At 34.6% G+C, this 19,708-nt stretch overlaps 4 protein-coding genes across 5 annotated transcripts; 2 read left to right on the top strand and 2 right to left on the bottom strand.

Moving 5' to 3' along the window:
• On the bottom strand, positions 1–2,816 carry LOC100780484 (transmembrane protein 184A). Of its 2 annotated transcripts, none has more exons than XM_014765835.3 (4): positions 2,666–2,816; positions 1,910–2,339; positions 1,472–1,762; positions 1–434 (listed from the first exon to the last, which is right to left on the bottom strand). In XM_014765835.3, the coding sequence occupies exons 2-4, from the start codon at positions 2,297–2,299 to the stop codon at positions 225–227; spliced, it is 891 nt and encodes a 296-aa protein (XP_014621321.1). In that variant the 5' UTR covers positions 2,300–2,339; positions 2,666–2,816; the 3' UTR covers positions 1–224. The 2 variants fall into 2 exon arrangements, with proteins under 2 accessions (XP_014621321.1, XP_014621322.1); XM_014765836.3 differs by having other exon boundaries at positions 2,454–2,668.
• A 3,655-nt stretch (positions 2,817–6,471) lies between these two features.
• LOC100779956 (60S ribosomal protein L26-1) lies at positions 6,472–7,430 on the bottom strand. Its single transcript, XM_003543035.5, has one exon. The coding sequence runs from the start codon at positions 6,999–7,001 to the stop codon at positions 6,561–6,563; it is 441 nt and encodes a 146-aa protein (XP_003543083.1). The 5' UTR covers positions 7,002–7,430; the 3' UTR covers positions 6,472–6,560.
• Positions 7,431–9,087: 1,657 nt separating this feature from the next.
• On the top strand, positions 9,088–11,260 carry LOC100779416 (endonuclease 1). Its single transcript, XM_003543034.5, has 9 exons — positions 9,088–9,289; positions 9,417–9,597; positions 9,694–9,801; positions 9,911–9,966; positions 10,065–10,148; positions 10,233–10,328; positions 10,437–10,501; positions 10,594–10,667; positions 10,837–11,260. Exons 1-9 carry the CDS (start codon positions 9,089–9,091, stop codon positions 10,959–10,961), a joined length of 990 nt encoding a protein of 329 aa, XP_003543082.4. The 5' UTR covers position 9,088; the 3' UTR covers positions 10,962–11,260.
• Positions 11,261–13,200: 1,940 nt separating this feature from the next.
• LOC100778888 (lysine histidine transporter-like 8) lies at positions 13,201–18,421 on the top strand. The gene is made up of 6 exons (XM_003543033.5): positions 13,201–13,613; positions 14,781–15,168; positions 16,181–16,314; positions 16,572–16,999; positions 17,086–17,217; positions 17,508–18,421. The coding sequence occupies exons 2-6, from the start codon at positions 14,798–14,800 to the stop codon at positions 17,991–17,993; spliced, it is 1,551 nt and encodes a 516-aa protein (XP_003543081.1). The 5' UTR covers positions 13,201–13,613; positions 14,781–14,797; the 3' UTR covers positions 17,994–18,421.
• Positions 18,422–19,708: the final 1,287 nt, after the last annotated feature.

The following is a 19,708-nucleotide window of genomic DNA, read 5'->3' as shown; positions in this document are numbered from 1 at the left end:
TAATAAAGACTAATCTCTTTTAGTAGGCTTGGAAATTACAGCAACCAAAAAGGAAACGATACAGAGGTGGTGGATGGGGAATCTTGTACAGCACAATAACATTATTAAAAGAACACATCCACTTTGCATCAATGCTTTCAAGTATCTACTAGCGCCACAATAAACAGCTCTTAAATACATCTCTGTACGACTGTACCCTGAATTTTTCTTTTGACCTTATCATATCATTCATTTTTCTTGTTTTGTTTAAGCATTTTCTCAACTTCTCCACTATATGGTGCAGGATGATAAGCATACTGTTGAAGAACAGAAAAGATAACCATCTCTAGACATACCAAAATATTCTGCATTGCTTCCTCAATGTGCTCCACATCTAACCGCAAATGGCGAGATTGAATGACACCAGTTGCCGCTAAAAGCTCCAGCAACATTCCCTAAACATGGCCAAAGATAGTTCATTACTATAACAGAAACAGCCTTAATATCGAGGATAATATAAAAATATAGGCTAGGAAAAGAATTGACAGTAAATGTTGAGACAAATGGATGAATCAAGCAAATCTCAGTGTCAAATTGTCTCAAATTGATTTCTGATTTGTTTTCTTTCCCAATAAATAGACACAGTACAGGGATAAATATGGGAAGATTTTCCGATTTTCAACAACTAAATGTTGATATTCTCTAATTCCTAATTTCCACATTTTATACTAGGGATACAATTTTTAGTTTATTACACAGATCTGTAAATGAACAAAGACAGATTAATAAATATGGACAGATTCCTAGGCTAATATGCAGGAGGTATTGAAGATTTATTTATGAAATTTACTAATTAGATCCCAGGTCATCATTGTCTTTAGACCATGCAAATTGACTTTGCTTCCTCACCGCCAAAGTATTTAACATAAATACACCCCAAACTATAACACAATAGAAACTTATGGTGCCCAATTAATAAACATTAGTTTGATCAAGTGTTTTACAGCAACAATAACAACCAAACATTTTCCCAGTAGGTGAGATCGGTTACATGGATCAAAGTATCAAATAACAACAGCATAATGTTCTGTTGTAAATCATGACTACAGAAGAATTCTTAACCTCTAAAATCCTTCTTAATTGTTTTGTCTATAGTTTTTCTTAGCCTTTTTCTACCTCTAGCGATTATTTTACCTTCCATTTGATCTACTCTCCTCACCGAGTCTTCTAAGTCTTATCCACACATGCCCAGCCTATACCTATTTTGTCTACTGTCATCCAATCCAACACAACATTCTCATTTTTCCTACATTGAGTTTATTGTCTTGTTGGCTACACCAAAATAAATAAGTAAAAGCATTATGAAAAAAATAAAAAATAAAAACAAAGGAAAAATGGTTGAGAACCATCAGCTAGTCCAATTATTTATATTGATTCTATATGTAAACACAGGTTTTTTTTGTTTTTTTGTTCTTTTTCTGTATGAGCTTACCTGCCAAAAGCAGAAGAAAACAATTCCTTTGATGCACAAGAATTTAGCTAGAGGTTTGTGTGGTGCCAGTTCTTTAGCAAACACATGGTAAAAGACCACCAGAGAATACAAGGCTAACGACACAGATATGTTGAGAACGATGGTGAATGCCCAGCTCAACCAAGTTGGATACAGCCCGACTAGCTGTAATGCAATCATCAGAACAGAACATACTGGACGGACAACAACAAACTGCCATGTCCAATATTTTAGAAGCTTCAAATTATGGTGGTTCAGCCGAACAGTACGAGGCTGCAGAAGATCAATTTACAAAATTGTGAATATTATGACATCACCAACATCATATACATCTGCAAATTTCTTGTGAGTAGATCAAATTCATTCTGCCCAAAATTTTAGCACAACTCAAAGTGTGCAGACTGCAGAAGCAAGCCATACCTGAAAAAGTGTCATTGGAAAAGAGTGGTGAATTTCCCTGCCTTTGATTTCATCTGGCACAATGTTTCTACTAATGGATATGTTAAGGTAACTATACATCAAAGCCAAAAACTTGGCAATGACCAAAGCTTCATAACATTCTTTAACTGACTCCAAAAAGGTGAAAAACTCCTTGCTTCCTCTGATATCCAAGAGACCCACAAAGGAGACAGCTGCATAGATTGGAGCCATGAGGATGATAATGATAATAGCCTTTTGCTCTTTCGGATTCTTCCAATAAAAGAGATGCTGAGACAGTAACTGCGACGTGAAATGCATGGAAAGCATAGCACAAAAGGCAGATCCCAGCACAGTAATCTGTGCAGCATTAAGTGTACTTATATCTATCATTTTTTCACTGTCTGAGATGAAAGCCTAGAAATCTCAAAACCTGCAAAAGAAATTGAGATGCATCAAATCAAACAAAAGGGAATTAGAGCATGAAACAATACCCTCAGAAAGGAAACTGAAATTAATACTATCAGCTCCACAGTTCAATTCATACTAATAAGAGGTCACTCAATTTCGTCATCAAGACCAAACCATGTTTGTTTCATAGCAACCTAGTTCCTCTCGAAATTCATATAAACAAGGACCACTTCGTTTTGAAAATGACAAATTTCGGGTTCGAAAGGAAGTAAAAAGCAAACTTGATTTACGAAAAACCAAAGGAAAATTGAAAGGAGTTCAAAAGTGAAAGCACGAAACGAAAATCACCTTAATCGACGCGATTCAACAGTTTCTTTCAATGGCAGCCGAAGCGATGAAAGAAAGTTATTTTTATAATAGTATAAGTTAATAACTGAGACACGTGGCATCAGTTCAGCTTGCCACCGTGGTATTGACATATTGTATTGTTTATTGGCTCATGTCAGCAATGGTGTGCGCTTATTAGGGGGATTGGACCGATTGGTCAACTGGGATGATGGAAAGGCAAAAAAAGAGAAATTCAAATTGTATGCTACATTCTGAATTTATTTAATTCAGTACTAAAAACTCTAAGGATATCATAACAATTCTCATGAACAAAATTTAAACTGATAAAAAATAAGGATGTAAAATTAGAAAAAAATATATTTTATTTTAATATTTATTTTCTTCATTTAGAGAGAATGCAATAAAATAAAAGTTTATTTTCTCAATAGTCTAGCTCAAAGTTATTGAACAGTTAGGCTGTATGGGAAACTGGTATGAAATCGAGTTTGTTATGAATGCCCTGAAATATGTACACATGCTTGAGCGAATAGTATCAAGTGCCTTTTTGAAAAACTATGGCTCTTCCAACTGTAATTCTAACACGGTCTGTAATGGAAGGCGGAAAAACTTCAAGATTGCTGCACGATCATGATTAAGCGCATGTTTGGTTTCACCTTTGATAATTGATTTTGGATTCACATTAATTTTGAATATTTTTTACATGTTAATTTCATGTTAGAAAAGAATTTAAAATTGAATATAAGTCCAAAATTGATTATAAATTAAAATAATTTTGAAAAAATTTTAAGTTAAATTCAAAAATTTGTAACTAATGAACCATATCACTTTAAAATTAATTATATAAAATCAATTTCATTTAAAGTTAATTTTATAAACGCTCATCCATATCATTACTTGAATAAAAGAAGCCAAGCTAGATTGAAAATCTATTGTAGTATTTTGATTTCTGTGTAATGTAAATGAAGTAATGTTATATTAACAAACCTTTTAGGGTTGACTCAATCGACACAATCCAAATAAAGTTTGCGAGTCTGATTAGTTTTAGAGATTCTTATATTTAAAAACAAATTAATGTATTATTACCCCGAAAGTTAAAATATTCATTTTTCCTAAAATCAATCCCTTGCAAAAGCCACAAAGAAGAGAGGCCAAAGAGAGTGTTTAAACAATTCACTTCTTGTCATATCAATTGATAAATACGGTGTGATTGTTGAAATGAACTTGCCATATCAATTCCTTTAGCTGTAATTTTAAACCGCTACCTTATTAGAATCCTGAGATCTTAACAAAGAAAGAAGTCCAAACACAAAGGATCCAAAAGTATGTCACGAACTTCAGTATTTATGACAATTTTCATGGCAAAAGCAATATCTTCCCAATATGCTGGCTGCTTTCCATAAGCTGATGAGCCTTCGATGCCTCAGAAAGAGGGAAAGATTTGTAGACTACAGGCTTAACCTTTCCTTCGGCAATTGCAGGCCAAACATTCTTCTCCACTTCCACTAACAATCAAGGCTTTATTTTCCAGACTTCTATTACGTAAGCCAGACCCTGCACAGTATCCACCATATGACATTCACAAATGTTACGTTCAACCAAGTCTAAGTTAGATCTTACCATACTCCATAAAAAAGAGCTCACATTGAAATAATGAAAATGTTGGCCGTCTAATGTTTCCTCATACTACACTCATTTTCAAGAAGATCAAAACAAGTAGAAATTCAGAAGGGAATGTGCATATTCTTGCAGCAGGTAAGTCCAGAAGGAAAGTAACCCCAGTGATATATAAGAAAGCAGAAATGCAGAAACATATATAAGAATGTGTGAAAAGTACAAACAGAATTCATTTGAAGTCATTGTAAAATTAAGAAAGTTTCCACTGTTTTCAATTTTCTGATTATTCTCCCCACTGCCCAAAATTTAGAAGTTCATAAACTACTTTGCATTTTTGTAGTTATTCACATAAGTGAGTGACTGAGTTTTGTTTTATTTTAATTTCTTCATCATCCAACATACAAGACATGGCACCATGAGTACACATGCACATACAAATGTTTACATGTAGAAACTGAATTTGAGCAAAAGCCTTCCATCAAAATTCAAGCTATCAAGATTTTTTTGATAGTAGGATGCTCCCATACAATCAAGAATAACATCAATTACAGTGTCAAGTCACGCTTCTCTGTAAAACTAGTAAAAAGCACAAACATTCGAGACCCTTAGGTGGAGGGTAGGAGCCTTTCCTCTGAATGGTATCTCCGCTACGCTTCCGCTAGCTTATATGTCTATCTCACGCCCCCTCACTTGCGTCTTCTATCATTCTTTTTTTCTCTTCTGTAAAATAATTTTTGTTTCACGATTCTTAATTTTTTTTTATGTAATTATATGAAGCATCGAATTTAAACTTCGACCACGATATAAGAATTTAAATTTGCTAAATGTTAATTTTATATATAGTCGATCATATATTAAGAAAGTTTAGCTCGAGTGGTCAAGCATGTGAATTGTTGATTTTTGTAAACATTTAACATCTAAGGTCCGTTCCGATGATTTTTTTGTTTTTAGTTTTAAGTTTTTTAAATATTATAATTTTGGGTTTGAGTTTCCAGTTTTAGTTTATTTTGATTTCAATTTTTAAAAATTGTTGCAAATTGAAATATGCTAAAATAAGTCGAATGTTCTATTCTATGTTATCTCACACACCCACTCCATTATGAAATCATGCAATGTAAAGAAATTGACAAAAAATTAATTGGAAATAAAAAATAATAAAACATGCTAAAAATAAAATAAAAATATTGAAAAAAAGTGTAATGTATTTTCTTTTGAAAAGGCAAAATAAATTTCATTAGCGTAAGAAACTCAAGGCTGTACTAACCAAGAACAAATACAAGATAATCTGCTCTATGATATAACATCAATCAATCTTTAATCCCCCCCCAATACTTAACAACATCATACCCTTGTGGCTGAAAAATACTAATGATCGAGGCTGATATTGATATACCCACAGTTTTTAAATCCATGATAATAACAAAAGAGGTTTGCCAACTCCAAAGACACGTTGCTCCCTGGACTGCATAATTAAACATCACCACCACATATTATTAGTGTTATTGTATATAGACTTAAATTTGGTATCTACACCAGTACACTCCAAAGTTTTTAGTCACCCCCAGTTTAGCTACCATTGTCATCTCCACAATCCATCATATTGGTTGTGTCCTCCCCTGTAGCTTCAAAATATACCACTCCACTCTCCTACATGTTGTAACTGTGAGCTTTATTATTTTGGTTGTCGATTCAAGGACAGAACAAATCCAAAGTAAACACACAAAAAATGCACACCATATATTTGTTCAAATTCCCCAATAAAAATCACTTTTACAGCCAACATCACCCATCCACCCCTAAAGAGCTGACTCCATGGTTGATTGTTGAGGCCGTAGAGATGGGGGAGTGGTGGAGCAGATCATGGAATAGGGAGAAAAGTAAATCAAAATGGATCCTCTCTATTGGGTAATCGAAGAGGTGAATACATGGGAGACATTCACCGTAAGTCTTGAGCAAATCACATAACCGAATTTGACCCCACATTTTAACCTAAAGTTCATCATTAGCTTAATAACAGAGACGTTCATCATTGGCTACTCTAACGAAAAATAAAAAACAATCCGTAGTTGCGACAAGATAGAGAATTAGAAATTATTGAAACGAAAATGCAACCACAGCAATCGAATTAAAATATTAAAAGGGGGGCAGTTAATAATAAGCAGATGGAAAATAAAAGGATAAAAAAGTTCGACTAACACAAGAAAAACAAAATCCTGCAATAGAAAAAGGGTAGCAAAACCCATAGAGAAAATTTGTTTGTATGATAAGGGGGCAAAAGAGACTAATCAACGGTTTGCATGATATCTTCGGGAGCGAACTTGGTACCCTTCTCCTTATCGGCGGCGGCGCGACCCTTGGCCTTGCGATCGAGAATGGCCTTACGGTCCTTGTCCAATTTGAGCTTGGTCAGCACAACCTTGGAGGGGTGAATCCCAACGTTGACGGTGGAACCATTCACCTTCTCGCGGGTTATGCGCTCAATGTGAATCACCCACTTTCGACGGTAGACCTGAGTCACCTTCCCCTCGCGACCCTTGTATGTTCCTCGCATCACCTGCACCTCGTCCTCCTTCCGTACTGGGATCGACCTCACGTTGTACTTAGACCGCAGCTCCGCCGACAGAGGGGCGCTCATAAGCACCCGCCGCACGCTCGATGGCGCCGTGAAATGAGCCTTTCGGCTCTTGCGGCGGCTGCTCGACACACGTGGATTGAACTTCATCTTCTCTCCCTGTTGCCGCCGCTGCTGCTTCCTAGGGTTTCTCTTTCCCTCCCTGCCTCCAATTTATCTTTCTTTTAACTCGCCTTATGGGCTTCTCTGTCTATATTGCAATATTCGGCCCAAACTCAAAGGCCCGCAAATCTGTTCACAATAATGCTACTTGGCATAACCAGTTCATTCCAGATTCCAGATTCCAGATTGGACTATTTATCATTTCCAAAAGCATTTAAATTTTAAAATACTGATAAATGATAACCTATTGCTTGCTTAATTAGTTATTAGGTTGTACTTCTTGATAAAATTTGAATTTAATTTATTGATTATAATAGTATGCCAGACTTTTTCAAGTAAAAAAAAATGGATTTGTTTACCTACAATGGTAGGAACTCGCACTTGACATAACATAAAAACTTGATTTGAATCCTCGTTTAGCCCGAGGGGAATTGGTGTGTGGTCATTCTATAGAGTTGAGTGTTCCTGCACTTAACAAATTGAATAATGATCAATGTTTCCCCAGTAATTAGGGGTGGTAATGAGCTAAACCAAACTTTATTAGACTTAAGTTCGGTTTGAGTTGAATACGCAAAGCTATTGACTCATTATCTGTCATAGATTTTTATTAAAGGCTCAGCTCGGCTTAGATAAAAGAGTATAGTTTAGCCTACGAGCTTACTTAAAAGTCTGCTTAAAGACGTCTTTAACCAATTAATTATTTTAAAACCTAGTAAAATATTAACTAAAAAAATAAACTTATAAATTTTCGTATAAGTAATGTACAAATTCGAAAATAATTGATAAACAAAATCATATTGAATTCAAGTTATTTAAACACAAAGTATATCAAAAGAAAATGAAAAAAAGAGCATAATATTAAAAAAAATGGATTATAGATGATTTATACTAACATAGCCAAATAAAAATATTTAAATTGTCTGAAAATGTCTTTATAAAATATTTTTTTGGAAGTATTAATCTGATTGCATTATCCTTTTAACTCTCTGAGCATTTTATGCCACTTTATCCTGTGATTCATAATATCACAAAAATGGTATAGATAACAGTTATTATTATTATTATTTAAATAAGGAGGCTTGTCAAGTTTAACAAGCTTTTTTTTATAGTTTGACTTTGACCTTTTTATCTAAAAAAGCTTTTTAAAAAACTTGAGTTTCACCTTTATAGTAAACAAGACGAGCCTTTAATAAGCCGAATGGATATAGCAGGAAAAGGGGGGAACGGATACTCAATTTCAAGTGAGTAAACAGAATTCCATACTAGATATCATAGATCCACCCTACAATATGAGGCCAAAAAGCCAAAATAAATGATTTTATCCCTTATAAAAGTTATAAAAAAATGGATTCCTCCTTTCACGCTCATGTCACGGCGAGGTACTGGAGAAGAAAAAATCGCAAAATCTGATCAAATTTATCGTAATCGATTAGTTAACATGTTGGTTAACCGTATTCTGAAACACGGAAAAAAATCGTTGGCTTATCAAATTATCTATCGGCCCTTGATAAGCGACTCGGCTCATTTCCATTCCCGCCTGTAATTCTCGGGTCGTCATAATTTACCATTTTTAGAAAATAATTAATAATTTTATGAGGCTAAAAATTATTTGTGAGACATAATTATTAGTGTACAAAGGGATAATTACATACATTCATTATTTGTGGTTAAATACTTGGTGGAGAATTTCCATTCTAATAATTTCTTTCTTTTGTTAGTTGCTACTTTCATTACAAGTTGTGAAGGTGAAGGTAGAGAGGAGGTACTAGGTAGCAGCTAGCACCCGCAACAGTATTTTTTACCACAAGTGCATAACGATGCATCGGCATCATCCAGCCGTGCGTAAACCGTGATGTGAAGACCACTAACAACGTAACTACCGTATTGCTTGCTTGTAGGTAACAGTGCACCATAAGCAAACAACTCTATCTAAACTCCTTGTATATATAATGCTGCCCATCTTGCTTGTACTTGAAGTCAACTTGGATGATGCTTTCAAAATAGATATTGAATTCTTGCACTCAATCAAAACCATGTTACGTGTTCTTTCAAGCATAAATGCCTATATATCTGTAATGTGCCTTCCTGAAGAAAACAAATCATGTAAGGTCCGCAGAAAACAGAATTCTAGTGAAGAGATGGTTAGACTTGGACGTTTGTGGATGTCTCTTCTTCCATTTGGATTTCTCTTGTTCTTTAGTTCAGCTTTCATCAGAGTACCTGGTGCCCTTGCCTGGAGCAAAGAGGGTCATGTCATGACATGCCAAATTGCGCAGGTAAAATTCGATCCATTATGCAATTCCCACTTGGCCAATACAACAGAGTATTCACTATCGTAAGATTTAATGGTGGAATCTTAATAATTGAAAAGTAATTGACATTTGGTGTATGATAAATAACTAGGCACTTTTAGAGCCTGAGGCATCAGAAGCCGTGTACCAATTGTTACCTGACTATGTCAAAGGTAACTTATCATCCCTATGCATATGGCCTGACCAAATTAGACACTGGTACAAATATAGGTGGACAAGTCCACTTCATTTCATTGACACACCAGATAATGCTTGTTCTTTTCAGTATTCAAGTAAGCATTACTTCTATCTAGTAATTAATCTTATCATGTGCTCTCATTAAACCTTTGAATATTGATGCAAAATTTTGTTCCTTTTTGTTACCATAGGGGACTGCCATGATTCCCATGGCGTTGAGGATATGTGTGTTGCAGGTGCTGTGAAAAATTTCACTTCTCAACTCATGCATTACAAAGAGGGGACATCTGATCGGAGATGTAAGTATTTAAGTAGGTATTTAACTTTTTTTTTTTTTTGCTAAGAATAACTTTAGAGGGATTTTCACATGTATGTTTTCTTTTATGCCTTTGGTTTCTGATCTTACAGATAATATGACTGAGGCGTTATTGTTCTTGTCACACTTCATGGGAGATATACATCAGGTATGCGTGTGAAAAGCTTTTCAAAGTCTTACCATGTTTTATTATATAGCTTTTTACCAATCACATTAACTAGAATTTTTGGGGACTTATATTTTCAGCCAATGCACGTTGGATTTACAACTGACGAAGGAGGAAACACGATAGAACTACACTGGTTTAGGCACAAATCAAATCTGCACCATGTATGCTTCAACTTCATCTCCATTCTTCATCCAGTATTCACAAACTTACTTCACGTAACTATTAATTTTGCTGTCTATCATTAGGTGTGGGACAGAGAAATAATTCTCACTGCATTAGCAGACTATTATGATAAGGATGTGAGTCTCCTTCTCCAAGACATTGAGAGGAACTACACTGATGTAAGACTAATTATAATTTGTCTGAGATCCTTCATTGTATTTATTAAACACGTGGATTCTTTGATTGATTCCAAACGAAATCAACAAAATCAATTTTCTTCTATTCAGGGGATATGGTCAGATGATATTACATCCTGGAAACATTGTAATGATATCTCTCAATGTGTAAATAAGTAAGCTCTCCCTCTCTTCCTCCTTTAGTTCCCACTATCTCTTTTTCTCTGGCTGTTAATGTTCACATTCCTCACATTTTGGAATCATGTAGTTGGGCCAAAGAGAGCATACAAATAGCTTGCAAATGGGGTTACGAAGGAGTTGAAGCTGGAGCAACTCTGGCAGGTGAATAATTCTACTACAGTTATTTAAGGACATGTAGACACAGAACTAACAAGATTGTGGTTTAGATGCTAAATAACTAATTCATGAAACTGCACCAACATTGATAAGTTTGAAGTTTTAGTATATCAGCATGAGATGAGTAGACTTTGTGCGCATGATGCTTTTGTAGATGATTACTTCGACTCAAGGGTGCCATTTGTCATGAAACGAATTGCTCAGGGTGGAATTCGATTAGCCATGATTCTGAACAAGGTGTTTGCTGACTCTGAAGAAAGATTTGCAACAGCAACTTAGGCTCACAGACCCATCAATACAAAGTGTTTTGAATTTGTTAATAAGCACATGCTCTAACTTCATTCATTCTCAATTGTTAGTCCTTAGACCATTACCTTTCAGACAACCTGCCTTTGTTGCAAGTTATTTCAGCATGTACTAGGCATTGCAGTGATGTGTTTTCACTCAAGACTTTCTATTTTCTTTTTATATTAGACATGTCCATCGCTTGAGTCGTGCTTAAGGAATTCACATTAGGAGGTATCAAAAGGAAGAGGGAGAAAATAAAGATATTCCATTGCCTCAAATTTGCAAGCGAATACTCCGTCCATCGTATAACAAGTGTCGTTTTTAAAAATTTTACACAAGAAAATAAACTAATAAATGAATAAAAGAGACTGAAATTTTTATAAAATTAGTCTCATTATAATATATATATATATATATATATATATATATATATATATATATATATATATATATATACCAATTAAAAAAAAGATGTGACATGGTTATTTTGCACTCAATGTATTCAAATTGATACTTTAAATTAAATTAATTTACACTTAAAATCACGCTAAAAATATAATGATCGTACAAATAAAATAATAAATAAATAAATTTAAAATAGTAAATAAATCATAATTAAATATGCATTTTTTATAATAAATATTTATTAATTTTTATCTAATATAAATTTACCAATGTGAATCAACTAAATTAATCATTTTTATTAATCTTAATGAATTATATAATTGAGTCATATATAACATAACGACGAGTACTGGTTCTCAAGAATATATGTATCCATTTTGTATTTGGGGTGTGCGTTTTTAATACGAAACAAAAATGCATTTTCGATTTGTAATGTCTCGCAACTCAAAGAAAATTACTTATTTTACTTTAAAAAGAATATTTTAAACAAATAACAAATGGGCCCAAAATCAGTATGACGTACCTCCTTAGCCAACAAATTAAGAGGAGTAGGGTATAGTTTATTCACTATATATCCATTTTTAATTTTTAATTACTAACAATTAGATTATATAAAACGTATAACAGTTAAAATAATAATTTAAAATTCTCATAAAAAATAATCAAATACATTTTATGTTTTTAAAATTTTAAATGATTTAATATTTTATTTATCCGATATTAAAGAAATTTATAGGAAGACATAATATCATCTTGTTAAAACGACACTGATGAAACATAGAACAGCATGATGGTACGAGTTTCATGGTTAAAGTAAATGATTTGCTGTGAAGCAACACAATAATGTTTTGTGTACTATGATGGCAACAAAATCATTTTCGTTAAGGTCAAGTGGTCAACAAGAATCCCACGCGAAACCCAGCAGAGGTGACACGTGGTGGGTGGCTGTTGATAATTTCTGACAAATTCTTTACTGTCTTAGTTTTACTGTTCCAAGGTTTAAATTTGAGAGAAGGGTTCCCTCCTATATCTGTCATTTCACTGCTTTTTTTTTTCTTCTATGCTTTGTTTGACAGTCTAGACTGGGAGTCTGGGACTGGAGTTCTCTGTTCATTGCTACGCGCCGTTCACCTGATATTATTTGTTCATTCATGTAATCATTAAACACTCCTCTCCAAAGGATCTTATGCTTCCTTCACAACCATTATTGTAGTAATAAATAAATAAACATATATACATTTCATTTCGCAAGTGAAAAAAAATGTCTGTGAATTATTATGTTTAATTAGAATGGAAAAACAAAACAAAACAGAAACAATTTCTCTTATTGAAAGTATGAATCTCTTGTGATAATTTTTCAGTAAGCGCAAGATGATTATAAAATCAATGATAGCATTCCTTAGCATGTCTTGGAGTGACCAAAATATGTTTAAAAAATGAAATATTACAACGGTAGTTTACTAGATGAAAGCATGCTTTAAATCAAAACCATAATCGACGGTGGACACCCCACCTCATAACATAAGATTGATTGATTAAGCTTTTGATTTAGACTGATCAAGTAACATCAATGATTGAATCCCATTCCGTATAGCACTAGCTAGCTACAATTCATTCACATTCACAATGACATTGATTTAGTGGGCCCACAGTTAACTCAGGAAGAGAATCCAATCGGCGCCGTTGAGTTGGTCCACGTGGCCCACCACGTGAATGATCAACGGCCTCATGCATTTCCTTTCGGCTACTTTGTGTCCCCCGAGATAGAGAGACCCACCAACACAACACAACACACTGTGCTGTGCCTGTCTCTGCAACCGACGCAATGAAAGTGAGAGTGAGGGACAGACACATGAAAGAGAAGGACCCTTTTCTTTTTTCCTCAAACAAAGTCGTAAACAACATTATGGTTTCTCGTACCAACGTCATTTTTCTCATTTTTTATTTATTTATATAGCCGCACTTCGAGGCAGACAATGAATGGAATACAATACACCATCAATACCTAGTTCCAAAGAACGTTTTAAATTTTTTTTTTAAAAAAAAGGATGTTATAGAAGATTAGTGGGGAGGGAACAAGAACTCAATCACTGAGTTGTTCTTTAAGAAGCTGCGTTTGTGATATTTTCTCCTACCATTTCTGACTTTGTTTGAACTTTCACTCGCAGCTTCTTATTCTTGTGATTTAAGTTCCTCTACTCTCAGTCCAAGCTATTGTTTTGGTGGGTGTATATCAAGGTATTCATTTACTTTCATGGTGTTGCATGTTTTGTTTGTTCTTGGTTCAGGCATTCTGAAAACACTGCTTGCTGGGAATTCTTTATGTGTATAGACTGTAGTATTTGCATTCATTATGTTAGTGTCTGGTTCTCTTCTTCATGGTCACGGGGTTATGGTTCTTTTTGTTTTTGGAGTCATGGATGGGACTCAGGGGCTAGTGAAGTGACCGTGATTTGCTTGAAAAAAAAAATTGATGGAGAAAATGGTTATTGTTTATATCTTTAACATATGTAATAAGTGTCTCCCTTGTGCGTTCATACCATCATGTGTGTTGGTGGTTAGTAAATTGACAAAAAAATCCAAGTGAAACAAGATCTGGAAGACTGTTTGATTGCCAAAAACTAGTCTTTGTTACAAGCATGTTGATGTTAGTGTATATGGCCTTATAGGATTTGCAAAGTCCCCATTTGAGCATTTTCTAATGGCTTTTGTGTATCCCACTTTCCTTCATACAAGATGGGTTTGTTTTACCTTTGTGAACCTGACAATTTAGATCTTTCTACTTAGCTCTGCCTCTAAATTGCACAAATCCAAAGTGAGTTCAGATTCTATATTCCAAGCGTGTAGTTTTTGTTATCCTAGTTGAAGAAGCTTTAATTTCTGACTTGAGTGTGCCTGGATATGACTTTTACCCAAAACTGCGCGCAGGGCATAAGCTTAGCTCCGTTTTCATGAGAAACTAAGGAGCTCTGTAAACAAATTTGGTTTCGATGTATTGTTTTGTTTCAGGATATTTTAAGGTTCCTCCTTTAATTAAGTGTCGGGAAGCTATTGTTAGCAATTGTGAACGTTCATGCTTATCACGGATTGATCTTGTAACCGTGATTAATTTGTTTTCTATGACATTTTGGTCAATAAAGTATATCACTTTTTGTGAGTTTTGTCCAACAAGATTTTATAAAACTTTTGACAAATAAGAAATAGGATGCGTATTATTAGCATGATAGCAAGTGTTGCTGTATCATGACTTTGCCCAAATTAATTACCATCACGGGGTTTTCTTTTCCTTTACTCCAATAGAAGACAATTAATGTAATGCATAACTCAATACAATGAAGCTTAAGGCAACCACACTTGTACCTTACATGTATCTGTTTCTTAAGAATTTTATTTTTTGTTAATAAGGTGGAGTGATATATAAAATGGAGGAGAGACCAGAAGCAGAACTGATATCTATACCGGCGACACCTAGGGTGTCGACGCCGGAGATACTGACACCGGGACAGAGGTCGCCAAGAGCAGCATCAAAGGAAGGAAAATCATGGACCCCAACTTCTTTTATATCACCAAGGTTTCTGAGTCCAATAGGGACGCCAATGAAGAGAGTGCTTGTAAACATGAAGGGTTACTTGGAGGAGGTGGGACACCTTACCAAACTCAACCCTCAAGATGCTTGGCTTCCCATCACCGAGTCTCGCAATGGAAATGCTCACTATGCTGCATTTCACAACCTCAATGCTGGTGTTGGCTTCCAGGCCCTCTTTTTGCCAGTTGCTTTTGCTTATCTTGGCTGGTACCTTTTCCTAGCTATTCACCACGTTACATTACATTTTGCATATGGTCAAAATTTCTGTTGTGAAACAGCATGCCTTTTTTATTGATGGCTTCCTTGTTTTTACAATTTTACTTGAAGGAATTTGTGGCATACTATATGATATCAATATAATTTCTAATCTTTTCCTCAAATTTGTTTAGACTTTGGGGCAAAGGAAAATATTACCATTTAATTTATTTTCTTAACCTTCCTACATGTAGATTATTATATCTTACCCCATGTTAAGTTCGTTTGATTTTAGTCAAATTAGCCTGTTGCTATCTTGCAAGATGACAGCAGGCCTTTGTAACTAAAGTTTATTTATTTATTTCCATATGAAGGAATATCCCATGCTTTACTTTTGTAATGCGCATGCGAATTCTCTTTGTTTTCTTTCTCTTCTATTTGTAGGAGAAACTTTACTTTCATTCTCTAGAAAAAAGAAAATATTGTCTCTTGTCTTGGCCCTACGCATGAAAGTAAGATGGTTTTGAATTGCGGGGCATGCCTTTTACAAATATCAAAGTTCATCATAGATTTTATTGCTTGAATGGAAAGAATTTCAAACAAGGGGGTGGGGCGGCATCAAGATGCTTGCCAATTTGGCCCCTTTATTTTTTGGTTTTCCCAAAGTTCCATCAACTCACCATTGTCTAGGACTCTAGTGAACAGTTATAATTTTGTCCATATTACCTCTTTTTAATCAAATAGAGGGGCCCCGGATGTTGGTCATTCAAGAATGCATATTTTCAGAATAAAAAAAAAAGTGAATGCATATTTTTATCATAATTTCCATTTTCTAATACTGTTCTGAAAGCACCTTTCCTGTCCTTTGACTATCTTTCTATTTCGAGACATCTAATAGTATGAAATTGTCCAAATGAGTTTATTAGAAAAGTTTGTATGCACTATAGAATATGAAATTTGTCCAATTTATTTTATGAAAAATATTTCACCCCACTTAGAAATACTTTATCCAAATATGTTGCAGGAGTTGGGGAATTCTTTCCTTAACCATAGCATATTGTTGGCAACTTTACACGTTATGGATTTTGGTTCAGCTTCACGAAGCAGTTCCAGGTAAAAGATACAACAGATATGTGGAGCTAGCACAAGCAGCATTTGGTAAGCTTGTTTTTCCATCGATTACTTTTTCTAGCAAGTTGATGTATAACAGAGATTAAAAAAAAACCTACATTAAAATGATGAAATGTTATGTAACATAGTTGATTCATATTATGGCCTTAATATTTGCGTTTTTGGATGTAAAGCCATCCTCAAAGAACTTGCTGGCTACTTAAACTAGATTGAAAATTTAGACACATGTAACATCCTATTCCTATGTATTTTATGTAATGTTTAGTTTCTACCTTCTTTTGCAGGGGAAAGATTAGGAGTCTGGCTTGCTCTCTTCCCAACTGTTTATTTGTCAGCAGGAACTGCAACAGCTTTGATTCTTATTGGAGGAGAGACCATGAAACTGTTCTTCCAAATAGTTTGTGGTCCCACGTGTACCTCAAATCCTTTAACCACAGTGGAGTGGTACTTGGTTTTCACTTCCCTATCCATTGTCCTGTCTCAGCTTCCAAACCTCAATTCAATAGCAGGACTCTCACTCATAGGGGCAGTGACAGCCATAACTTACTCCACCATGGTTTGGGTCCTCTCTGTAAGCCAACAAAGGCCACCCTCCATCTCATATGAACCCCTATCATTGTCACAACCTTCTGCTTCTGTATTTCTTGCCATGAATGCACTTGGAATTATAGCCTTTTCTTTCAGAGGCCACAATTTGGCCCTAGAAATTCAGGTACTTGTGAGTTGGCAATAAATTATTATTCTAGTATTTTATTTCTCTGTAGTTAATAATTTAGATATGCTCTTTGTTTTATTCAGTCCACCATGCCTTCAACTTTTAAGCACCCGGCTCGTGTGCCAATGTGGAAAGGAGCAAAGGTTGCTTATTTCTTCATTGCAATGTGCCTCTTCCCTATTGCTATTGGTGGCTTTTGGGCCTATGGCAACCAAGTAAGTAAACGGAAAACTAGATTCTTAATGTTAGTGTAAAACTATTTTACACATATATCTAATAAGATTTGATTATTTTACCGCATCATTCCATTCATTAATATAATGTGACCATAGGCTGAATTACTATTAGACATATGTGTAAAAAAGTTTAAATTTATGGTGCATATAAATTAATTTTTTTTTTATATTACTTCAATGTGCTTCTATAATCACCTTTTTGTATAATTGTATTCATCATGCATGATTGCATGCAGCATCCTTAATTTTTCCAATTTATTTTCTTACAGATGCCTCCAGGAGGGATTCTCACTGCTTTGTATGCATTTCACAGTCATGACATCTCAAGAGGAATATTAGCCTTAGCTTTCCTTCTTGTTGTGTTTAACTGCTTGAGCAGTTTCCAGATATACTCAATGCCTGCTTTTGACAGTTTTGAAGCTGGCTACACCAGTAGGACAAACCGTCCCTGCTCCATATGGGTGAGATCAGGCTTTAGAGTCTTCTATGGATTTGTCTCCTTCTTTATAGGAGTGGCACTTCCCTTCCTCTCAAGTCTTGCAGGTTTGTTAGGAGGACTCACTCTCCCAGTCACTTTTGCATACCCTTGCTTCATGTGGGTTCTTATAAAACAGCCACCAAAATATAGCTTCAACTGGTACTTCAACTGGATTCTCGGTTGGTTGGGGGTTGGTTTTAGCTTGGCCTTTTCCATTGGAGGTATTTGGAGCATTGTCAATGATGGGCTCAAATTTAAATTCTTCAAGCCCAATTAAAATTTTCAATAATAGGCCATGCAAATGCAGATGCACTATATAGTAATGCTACTCTTTAGGCGTTTTCCAATGGTCTAATATTTAGTGCATCTCTTCTGCCCTAAGCTATCTTTGGTGGAAGATTTGGTTCTATTGTGGTGGTAAAAGGAAAACCATATAATGAAGAGAATGATCCTTGCATGTTAAGTGGAGACAGGGTTAGACCTTGCAAGTTACTCAAGTTTAAAGAATATCTCTCCATGCCTTCACCGTTCCTCTTGATGTGGTTCTCTTATCTCTTGGTGCTATAGCTTGTTATGTTTAGAACAATTGGTGGTTTGCTCTTATTAATTTTTGTAATTGTAGAGACCTCCAGAACAAAAATCGTCAAAGTCTTTCAAATTGTACGTTGTAACCCGTGTGGTTTCAAAAGTGAATTTCTCAGCAAATCTATCCCCTCCTTTCATTTTTTTTTATTTTTTATCTTTGTATTGGTGACTATTAATTTGGTTAATGAGAAGCAGATAAATCTTATATCAATCCAGTAAAAGACAAACTTCCTAAGGAAAATTGTTTATCCTAATAGTTTACTTAACGAAAACTGAAATAACCAATTCCAATATGCAGCTACAAGTCGTATATTTTCGGGTTATGATACTAATGGAATAACAGCGTTTATTGGAATAACAGTTATTTTTCCTTGGATCATATTTCAAAAGGCTACTGCTACTTTTTTGGCTAGAACAAAAACCTATACCTAATAATAAGCTCATACAAAATTGACTGCTATACTATCAAGACAATTTAATTTTTTAATTTTATTTTGCACTATGCATACCACTTGAAATCTTGCATGTGGTTGATGATGTACTTTAAAGAGAGATGAGAAAATGAAATAAATAAATCATTGAGTAAGAATTGTACTTCAAAGTTCAAATGCATTTAAGATTGCTTAAGCCATTACGTCAATTACGGACTAACTTCCTCAAAAATGAATAATGTATCATGTTATATTATTCTACTTGCTCATCTATTCTTTGAGTCTTGACCTTTCAAGGTTTATCCAATTATTTCTCCTTTCAAGAGCTTTAAAGCAGCACACTCACACTAGTTTGTCCTCTCCTAATAATCACTATCATCTCATGGAACAAAAGTTTAAGATTGTTTATGCGTCAATGAGGCAGTTAGTTAGCTTTTTTCTTTTTCCGAGTTGTTAAGATTATTCATCAAGTTATTTATCAGTTTTTTTGCTGATGACACAAGAGATTACGTATTTGATATGTGTTTTATATAGGACATGATTTGTTAATTTTAACAAAAGTTATTATTTATACGGATTTGTCAGAAAAGTTTGGAATTGCCTATAACATTCTTATCGTCAGTGAGTCGGATGCTTAAAGATTATAAAATTCAACGTTGATGACATAAGGGGTTACGTATTTTGTTTTTTCATTGAAAAAGATAACATAATGCATATTGATTAATAATTGGTGTTTGGTTTGAATGGAAAATTCAGAGGAAGTATTCGTCAATTACATTTGTATATTACTCGAGTAAAAAGGGTGAGAGGCAGAGGGTGTGGGGGAAGACACATGCAGTTAAGAATTGGAAAACGAGAGTCAAGTGGTCAATGGATATTTATGAAAACAAAAAAGAGAAAGAGGTCAATATAGGGGGCCCGATGCTACTCTCTCGGCTAACACATTAATTTTTTTCTTTTCTTTTTTATGTAATAT

The sequence above is a fragment of the Glycine max genome, chromosome 13 (genome assembly GCF_000004515.6).
Source record: "Glycine max cultivar Williams 82 chromosome 13, Glycine_max_v4.0, whole genome shotgun sequence".
NCBI classification, from domain to species: Eukaryota; Viridiplantae; Streptophyta; class Magnoliopsida; order Fabales; family Fabaceae; genus Glycine; species Glycine max.
This window is presented reverse-complemented; position numbering and strand designations above follow the sequence as displayed.